The sequence below is a fragment of the Pseudophryne corroboree genome, chromosome 11, assembly GCF_028390025.1.
Source record: "Pseudophryne corroboree isolate aPseCor3 chromosome 11, aPseCor3.hap2, whole genome shotgun sequence".
NCBI classification, from domain to species: Eukaryota; Metazoa; Chordata; class Amphibia; order Anura; family Myobatrachidae; genus Pseudophryne; species Pseudophryne corroboree.
Genome location: NC_086454.1, coordinates 246802680 through 246812415, shown reverse-complemented (window position 1 = coordinate 246812415; position 9736 = coordinate 246802680). Strand labels below are relative to the sequence as shown.

The following is a 9736-nucleotide window of genomic DNA, read 5'->3' as shown; positions in this document are numbered from 1 at the left end:
AATGGACAATCGGATCAAAATTTGGATTGCGCCTCCAGTGTGTAGAATTTAATAAACTACAAAAATGGTCCTGTCACATTTTACCGTATCTCCTACGGGTGCTTTGGATGTGTCCATGTCAGTGAAGGGGGGAAGTCCATCAGGATATCCACTGGCCCCCCGGCCTATCCCGCAGACCAGCCCAGCTCCTGCCTCATTACTCACTTAGTTCAGTGACCTGGGAGCTGCGAGCTGCCAGTGTGTAGGATGTTCGCCCCTTGTGGGCGGAATAGATGCTGGGTTCCAGCATCACGGGTAATGGCAGCTGAGTGAGTGGTGTTGTAACAGCTGATGATACCCGTCAGAGAGCTACCCAGTGCTGCGTCTAACGGGTACTGGCCTCCCGCTCTTTCCCTCCCCCACAGTAGTTAGTTATCCATTGTAGCCTATGGACTACTTTACGCACAGTTTATCAGGAGAGAGCTCCAATGATAAGTTGCATTGATAAATCGTAATGATGTCATAGCCGATAATAAATAAATGTGCCTCCAAATGTGTTCAGCCACTTGGTATGTCCTTCGGAGGAAGCTGCCATTTAAGAAAAAAAAAAGGACAATCACAACAAGCATAACTGACATGATATCCTTCAGCATTTCAGCTTCCTGTCCTGTCAGATAACTTGTGTAATGGGAGAGGGAGGAAATAATTATTTTGCATTTCTCCTCCTATGCAGTGTGGTGAGTGTGGGTGATCTCACAGCCTCAGACAGAGCTCAGTTCATCTGTCGGCACTCCATATGGAGAAGCGGTTTCAGCCTGATGCACTCTGTAAGAGCCTGTGCAATGCACCACACTTATGGACAGAAGCTGAACAGCCGGGCTCCACCACCTTCAAATTTAATTTATTCAGTCTGGCAGAGGCAGTCTTGGCACTGGGGCTCACTGTGGTACAACATCGATCGCAGCCTGAAGCCCTTTCTGGAGTACGCATGTGCAGCGGCCACACTGCGCGTGCCCACTCAGTGAGATGCGAAAGGCAGAGTCGGTCACGGGGTGGGAGGGGGTGTGCCAACAGTGTTAGAATGCCGTTGGTGGGGCGAGGTCCAGACAGCGCAGGCGTGTTGTGGGGTTGGCCACGGCGGCTGCATGAAGTCACACGCAGCTGCTGCGACCCAGAACGTGGCGAGTAGCCGCCTGCCAGTGCAGGTAGGGAGCTACTTGGCGGGTGAGAATGCATTGCTGCCGTGCAATGTTTTCACACCTGTGCAAGGGGGGCAGGGCCTGACATGCGGGGCAGACTAGCCCTGTGCTGGGCTTCCCCCCGCATGTCAGAGAAACTAATCCTAGATGTGCTATTTTTAGCACATCTATGATCAGGTCGGAATCACCCCCTGTGTTTGGAGATGCCATATTACAAGCTGGCCCCTGGCAGTCAGTTGCATGTTTTCTTATGTTGTGTAATGTGACTGATGGACACCGCTGTGTGGTGTAATGTTAGTTGGTACTATTCTGATGCCATGCCCCTTCCCCATAAAGCCAGGCCCCTATATTTTGGGGCACTGTCTCTATTTTTAATTGGGGGGGAGACCAAAGGAAACTCACCTTGGACATCACAAAGTCTAGAACTGGGCCTGGCTCCTCCACCCAGCATTGTGGCGATCGGTAAGTATGTATACTGTACTTAACTGAATCACCTGCTCTGTCGGTGTGACGGCGAGTCTGGTGTGTACCCAATGTTTGTCAACAGCATGACATTGAATAAAGTTGCGTAATTAATGGATGAATCAAGGGGATGGGGGCAAAACTGGTACCTTGACTAGGACCCCATGGGAACCGAATCCAGCTCTGACCCCCGGTGATGCAAATACCAGACTGCTCATGAACAGTGTGCACTGTGGAAAGCGGGACAGTTGGGAGGTACGCATTTATTTTATTTACCGTGTGGCCTTATGTGTATATGGACATTACTAATGTGTGGTGTAATGTGTAAGAGGCATTACTGAGTGGCATTATGTGTATGAGGGCATTACTAATTTGTGGGGTAATGTTCAGGGACATTACTATCAGTGACGTGCAGTGGGGTGAGGCAGCATCTTTCTTGTCACACTAACGTATAAGGCAGAATTTTGACTATATAAAGTATATGAAAATTACAAACAATATATTAGAAATATCTTCTTTGTATTATTGTAATAATTTTTATAGTCAAAACAGTGAAGTAAAAAGTCTGTAACAGGTGAGGCAAAAGTTTATAAGAGGTAACGGACGCTACTGTGTGGTGTAATGTGCATTGGTACTATTCTGTGGCCATGCCCCTTCTCCATAAAGCCACACCCCTATATTTTTATGTGCACCTTTGGAACGCACTGCCCAATTTCAAGTATGGAGGAGAGAGGGGGCACAAATTTTCTTTTTGGCACAGGGCACCAAAATGTCCAGTTACAGCCTTGCATAGGAGGCACTGCTTAGCAGGAAAGCATTCGTCATTATTGGCCACAGGGTGAGCAAAAAGTGGTTGTGGAGCACTTTCCATTTGGGGGCACCTGGACAATTTCTTTAAGGTAAGGCCCCATAGTACTACGGCAGTTAAGGGGTGGTGGGTTCCTAGTTTATTTATTAGTTCAATTACCAATAGCTGTGACTTAGGGGCCAATTTATCACCATCCGCATCTGAGGATGCGGATGTGAGGTGATAAAATTAACCAAACTTGCAATGCGATTATTGATGACATTGCATGGATGTATCAGTAATTGACTCTCCACAGCACTATCAGGGTATTTTTAATATGTGTTAAAGGGCTTTTGGAGCAGAAGATGACTTCCGTTTAGTTTTTGATAATCGGATAATATCTTAGTCGGCCAACCGGCGCCTAAAGATTTTGTATTTACGCTCTAAAGGCATGCCCGCAAAAAACCACAGCAAAACACTCTGGCAGTTCTTATTTTTTCGTACTGGTTGTTGCAAAATTGCAGAATACAATAGATTTGACTTGTAAAACATGCCCTGTTCACCGTATAGTGTCATATAGTAAGAGGGCTCAAAATAGCCGTAGCATCTGAAATGCCATATTAGGGTATCTGTTGCCCTCTGTCTGCAGCTCTCAGCTTGTTGTGAACAAATACATGCAACAACCCAGGACTCACCACGTGGAGGTGGCTGCAGCTCGAGTCCCACCCGCCGCCCACCCTGACACGTTATAACGTGTTCAGCTGATCACTGCTCGCTCGTTTGGCGGCTAGTGATCTTTTTTAGATAACCACCCTGATGGTTAATCAGATGATGGAAGCGCACTCATGGAATGGATGCATTATCCGCACGTTCGATGTCAGTGCTATTGCATTTCTTCTGTTCTTGTCTGCGATACAGCACTATTAAACCGGCAGTTGAAATGAACACCATTATAGACACCACAAGCAGCACACACGCCACAATTCTGATGCTGGGAGCACTGGCCTCTCCCTTGATGGCACTGGGGGTGCTGACTTTCCCCACATTAGTGTTGAGGTTTCCGGTGACACTGGTCTCTTCCGAGGTGGTGATGGAAGTGCTGGCCTTTCCAACCGTGTAACTCAGGGTCCTGGCCTCTCCCATAGAGGTGCTGGGGGCCTGGGCCTCTCCCACTGTGATATAGGGAGTACTGGCCTCCCCTACACTGGTGCTGGGGATACTGGCCTTTCCCACGGTGGTTTTGGTGACACTGGCCTCTCCCACGGTGGTGCTGGGAGTGCTGGCCTCTCCCAAAGTGGTGCTCTTGGTCCTGGCCTCTCGCAGTCTGGTGCCGGCCTCTGCCATTATGGTGCTGGCCTCTATTAGCCTGGCACTGGCCGCTGTCCGTCTGGCCATGGGGGCACTGGCATCTCTGTTTCTGTGACTGGGGGCTCTGTTGTATCTCATTCTGGCCATGGGGGCTCTGGCCTCTCCCAGTCTGGCACTGGGGTCAATGGCCTCTCCTAGCCTGGCTCTGGGGTCAATGGCCTCTCCCAGTCTGGTACTGGGGTCAATGGCCTCTCCCAACCTGGCTCTGGGGGTGTTATCCCATTCTGGCCAGCTGCTGTGCATCCTGTGCACTCCATATCTGGCGCTGAGGTCCTCTTCCCCTTCCAGCCTGGGGCTGGGCATCCTGTGCTCTGCCAGTTTTGCGCCGAGGTCCTCATCCGAGTCGGTGGTGATGTCAATAAGCTCTCCGTTGCTGCTCATGGCTTTTATTCCAGATGGTATATGTGGAAGCTGTAATATAAAAGATAAAGACGTATTAAGAAGTGATGAAGTATTAAGCAGTGAGACAGATATAAAAATTCTATTTGCTGAAGCTGTAAGGACACATGAGGCAAATCTGCATAATAACACATGCCTCTTATACATCAGCTCCAATAAAATGTGTATACTGTAGTGAGAAATCCCTGCTCTATATCGACAAGTTATTGAAAAAATAATAGAGGAAATATTTTACTTATTATTTATATTTTGGTGTCAAAATTATTAATAATGTAATGGGGGCCCAAATTGTACAGCTACAGCTAATAGTAAGTAATCACTGTATATGAGCTCTAATGACTAAAATAGTTTCTATACAGCATGAATGACGTTGTGAATCATAGATGACAAAACTGATGAATATTTTAACACGTGAATAAACAAAATTACTTACATTCAGATCTTCCACTTCGGGAATTTCGCCATAGAGCAAATGTAGAATTGCAAGGACTGGAAATACAAGTAATTGGTTAGTGTGTGTGTTTATACAGAAATATTATATACTTGTGTTACAGTATGTACATTACATTTTCTTTAAAATACACGTACAGTGCAGAGTATATACAGTATAAGGATATCCAGTGTTTATTGGCTATGCAGTAGCAGGCAGTATTTACTCTGCATGCAAAAGAAAATAAATACATATATTTGCACCCACTGCATTGCAGCATAGTTTGCCCATGTCTGACGTTACTCTTGTTTGCTTTGTTACTGGGAATTAGACCTTAAACGAGAAGCAGAGATGGAAGAAGAGGAAAAGGGGAATTAGCAGAAGAGACCAGGAGTCCCAGGCATGGCTTGGCTGCGGTGTGTAAATCACTATTTCTGGTAGGCAAGTATGCTGTAAACTAACTCACATGGGATCATTACACATCATCACAATGTGCTGTCCTCTGTTACAGTACTTTCCTTTTAACGCTTATGCTTATGTGTGCGGCAAGCGCTGTTTAAGGTCTACGCCTTGTTTCTGGCTTAATTACACAATGTATGGTCTAATTAATTATGTTTTTCTCCTAAAATACTGCTTACTATAGCCACCTCTGGATGTGGACAAATTAAACCTTTTACATGAAAAAACTTGCTGTGCAGATAATAGGGAATGCCTTCACCTCTTACATGTAATTTAAACACTCAGTTTTTGTAACACGCCTTCACTATCTTCCACAATATACAAACACAGAACATAAAACTGTGGTTTCTAAATTACTATTCTGCTCTCAACATAACTACACAGCGAATAATGTGGAGATTCGGTAACACACAAGGGGCAGGAACGTTCCTGGGACAAACTTTAAAATATTTTTATTCCAGGAATAGGCGGTGTCTATACACATAAACATGGGTAATCCGCCGCGCTCTGTCTTCGGTACAAAACACATATAAAATAATGTTACTTGAATAGAATGTCAAAGATTGTTAGAATACTCACAATAAACAATCCGTACAAACATTGTCGCTGTCCTGATCAGTTCAGCAATGACAAATGAGGCCTTTGTCTTGGAGGGTGGGCTTATAGCAGTACTGACATGACAAAATGTGATGTCATAGTACTGACGTGACAAACTGTGATGTCATAATGCATAGGATTTATTTATTTTTTTAAAGGGAAATAGCACCTGAATAATAAATGAGCAGATAAAGCATTAAAGGTTATGCAGGTAGAACTTCCCTTGGCAGTAAAGTTAGTGAATTTGGAGTTACTGACGTACACTTTATACCTTATGCCTCTGTAATGTCACGTTAGTTCAGCTGTCAGCGTATATGGCTATCTTGTCTGCAGGTGACATAAAAATAATAAATACATGAGAAATACATTTCTCTGACGTCCTAGTGGATGCTGGGAACTCCGTAAGGACCATGGGGAATAGCGGCTCCGCAGGAGACTGGGCACAAAAAGAAAAGCTTTAGGACTACCTGGTGTGCACTGGCTCCTCCCCCTATGACCCTCCTCGCAAGCCTCAGTTAGATTTTTGTGCTCCGACCGAGCTGGGTGCAATCTAGGAGGCTCTCCTGAGCTTCTTAGGAAAAGTTAGTTTTAGGTTTTTTTATTTTCAGTGAGACCTGCTGGCAACAGGCTCACTGCATCGAGGGACTAAGGGGAGAAGAAGCGAACCTGCCTGCTTGCAGCCAGCTTGGGCTTCTTAGGCTACTGGACACCATTAGCTCCAGAGGGACCGAACACAGGCCCAGCCTCGGAGTCCGGTCCCAGAGCCGCGCCGCCGGCCCCCTTACAGAGCCAGAAGCAAGAAGAGGTCCCGGAAAATCGGCGGCAGAAGACAGCAGTCTTCACCAAGGTAGCGCACAGCACTGCAGCTGTGCGCCATTGCTCCTCATGCACCACACGCTCCGGTCACTGATGGGTGCAGGGCGCTGGGGGGGGGCGCCCTGAGCAGCAATATAAACACCTTGGCTGGCTAAAATACATCACATATAACCCCCAGGGCTATATGGATGTATATTAACCCCTGCCAGATTCCTGAAAAAAGCGGGAGAAAAGTCCGCCGAGAAGGGGGCGGAGCCTATCTCCTCAGCACACTGGCGCCATTTTCCCTCACAGCTCCGCTGGAAAGACGTCTCCCTGACTCTCCCCTGCAGTCCTGCACTACAGAAAAGGGTAAAACAAGAGGGGGGGGGGGGGCACTAATTAGGCGCAGTATAATATACACAGCAGCTATAAAGGGAAAAACACTCTGTATGGTGTTATCCCAACATATATATAGCGCTCTGGTGTGTGCTGGCATACTCTCCCTCTGTCTCCCCAAAGGGCTAGTGGGGTCCTGTCCTCTATCAGAGCATTCCCTGTGTGTCGGTACGACTGTGTCGACATGTATGAAGAGGAAAATGATGTGGAGGCGGAGCAATTGCCTGTAATGGTGATGTCACCCCCTAGGGAGTCGACACCTGAGTGGATGAGCTTATGGAAGGAATTACGTGAAAGTGTCAGCTCTTTACAAAAGACGGTTGATGACATGAGACAGCCGGCTACTCAGCTTGTGCCTGTCCAGGCGTCTCAAAGACCATCAGGGGCTCTAAAACGCCCGCTACCTCAGATGGCAGATACAGACGCCGACACGGATACTGAATCCAGTGTCGACGATGAAGAGACGAATGTGACTTCCAGTAGGGCCACACGTTACATGATTGAGGCAATGAAAAATGTTTTACACATTTCTGATAGTACAAGTACCACTAAAAAGGGTATTATGTTTGGTGAGAAAAAACTACCTGTAGTTTTTCCTGCATCTGAGGAATTAAATGAAGTGTGTAATGAAGCGTGGGTTTCTCCCGATAAAAAACTGATAATTCCTAAAAAGTTATTGGCATCATACCCCTTCCGGCCAGAGGATAGGGCATGTTGGGAAACACCCCCTAGGGTGGATAAAGCGCTCACACGCTTGTCAAAACAGGTGGCACTACCGTCTCCTGATACGGCCGCCCTTAAGGAACCTGCTGACAGAAAGCAGGAGAATATCCTAAAATGTATATACACTCACACGGGTGTTATACTGCGACCAGCAATCGCCTCAGCCTGGATGTGCAGTGCTGGGGTGGCTTGGTCGGATTCCCTGACTGAAAATATTGATACCCTGGATAGGGACAGTATATTACTGACGATAGAGCATTTGAAAGATGCATTTTTATATATGCGTGATGCACAGAGGGATATTTGCCGACTGGCATCAAGAGTAAGTGCGCTGTCCATATCTGCCCGAAGAGGGTTATGGACGCGGCAGTGGTCAGGTGATGCTGATTCCAAAAGGCATATGGAAGTATTGCCTTATAAAGGGGAGGAGTTATTTGGGGTAGGTCTATCGGACCTGGTATCCACGGCAACTGCTGGGAAATCCACATTTTTACCCCAGGTAGCCTCTCAACATAAAAAGACGCCGTATTATCAGGCGCAGTCCTTTCGGCCCCATAAGGGCCTTCGGGCGAAAGGCTCCTCATTTCTGCCCCGTGGCAGAGGGAGAGGAAAAAGGCTGCAGCAAACAGCCAGTTCCCAGGAACAGAAGCCCTCTCCCGCTTCTGCCAAGTCCTCAGCATGACGCTGGGGCTCTACAAGCGGACTCAGGCACGGTGGGGGCCCGTCTCAAGAATTTCAGCGCGCAGTGGGCTCACTCACAAGTGGACCCCTGGATCCTTCAGGTGGTATCTCAGGGGTACAAATTGGAATTCGAGACGTCTCCCCCTCGCCGTTTCCTAAAGTCTGCCTTACCGACGTCTCCCTCCGACAGGGAGGCGGTATTGGAAGCCATTCACAAGCTGTATTCACAGCAGGTGATAATCAAGGTACCCCTCCTGCAACAGGGAAATGGGTATTATTCCACGCTGTTTGTGGTACCGAAGCCGGATGGCTCGGTGAGACCTATTTTAAATCTAAAATCTTTGAACACTTACATACAGAGGTTCAAATTCAAGATGGAGTCACTCAGAGCGGTGATCGCGAACCTGGAAGTGGGCTCACTCACAAGTGGACCCCTGGATCCTTCAGGTGGTATCTCAGGGGTACAAATTGGAATTCGAGACGTCTCCCCCTCGCCGTTTCCTAAAGTCTGCCTTACCGACGTCTCCCTCCGACAGGGAGGCGGTATTGGAAGCCATTCACAAGCTGTATTCACAGCAGGTGATAATCAAGGTACCCCTCCTGCAACAGGGAAAGGGGTATTATTCCACGCTGTTTGTGGTACCGAAGCCGGATGGCTCGGTGAGACCTATTTTAAATCTAAAATCTTTGAACACTTACATACAGAGGTTCAAATTCAAGATGGAGTCACTCAGAGCGGTGATCGCGAACCTGGAAGAAGGGGATTATATGGTGTCTCTGGACATCAAGGATGCTTACCTCCATGTCCCAATTTACCCTTCTCACCAAGGGTACCTCAGGTTTGTGGTACAGAACTGCCACTATCAGTTTCAGACACTGCCGTTTGGATTGTCCACGGCACCCCGGGTCTTTACCAAAGTAATGGCCGAAATGATGATACTCCTTCGAAGGAAGGGAGTTTTAATTATCCCTTACTTGGACGATCTCCTGATAAGGGCAAGATCCAAGGAACAGTTGGTAGTCGGAGTAGCACTATCTCAAGTAGTGCTGCGGCAGCACGGTTGGATTCTCAATATCCCAAAATTGCAGCTGATCCCGACGACACGTCTTCTATTCCTAGGGATGATCCTGGACACAGTCCAGAAAAAGGTGTTTCTCCCGGAAGAGAAAGCCAGAGAGTTATCCGAGCTAGTCAGAAACCTCCTAAAACCAGGCCAAGTATCAGTGCACCAATGCACAAGGGTCCTGGGAAAAATGGTAGCTTCCTACGAAGCAATCCCATTCGGCAGATTCCACGCAAGAACATTCCAGTGGGACCTGCTGGACAAATGGTCCGGATCGCATCTTCAGATGCATCAGCGGATAACCCTGTCCCCAAGGACAAGGGTGTCTCTCCTGTGGTGGTTGCAGAGTGCTCATCTTCTAGAGGGCCGCAGATTCGGCATTCAGGACTGGGTC

At 47.5% G+C, this 9736-nt stretch overlaps 1 protein-coding gene across 1 annotated transcript; it reads right to left on the bottom strand.

Annotated features, from left to right (window-relative positions):
- Positions 1-3192: 3192 nt before the first annotated feature.
- On the bottom strand, positions 3193-5698 carry LOC134969395 (skin secretory protein xP2-like). The gene is made up of 3 exons (XM_063945326.1): positions 5663-5698; positions 4628-4683; positions 3193-4206 (listed from the first exon to the last, which is right to left on the bottom strand). Exons 1-3 carry the CDS (start codon positions 5682-5684, stop codon positions 3271-3273), a joined length of 1014 nt encoding a protein of 337 aa, XP_063801396.1. The 5' UTR covers positions 5685-5698; the 3' UTR covers positions 3193-3270.
- Positions 5699-9736: the final 4038 nt, after the last annotated feature.

What these genes read in the sequence shown, in the direction of transcription:
- LOC134969395 (XM_063945326.1), bottom strand. Translation starts at nt 5,684, where the DNA reads ATGTTTGTACGGATTGTTTATT. An exon ending in GTTTGTACGGATTGTTTATT is followed by an intron (nt 4,684 to 5,662) that starts GTGAGTATTCTA and finishes TTGTATTTCCAG; the next exon opens with TCCTTGCAATTCTACATTTG. An exon ending in CCGAAGTGGAAGATCTGAAT is followed by an intron (nt 4,207 to 4,627) that starts GTAAGTAATTTT and finishes TTTATATTACAG; the next exon opens with CTTCCACATATACCATCTGG.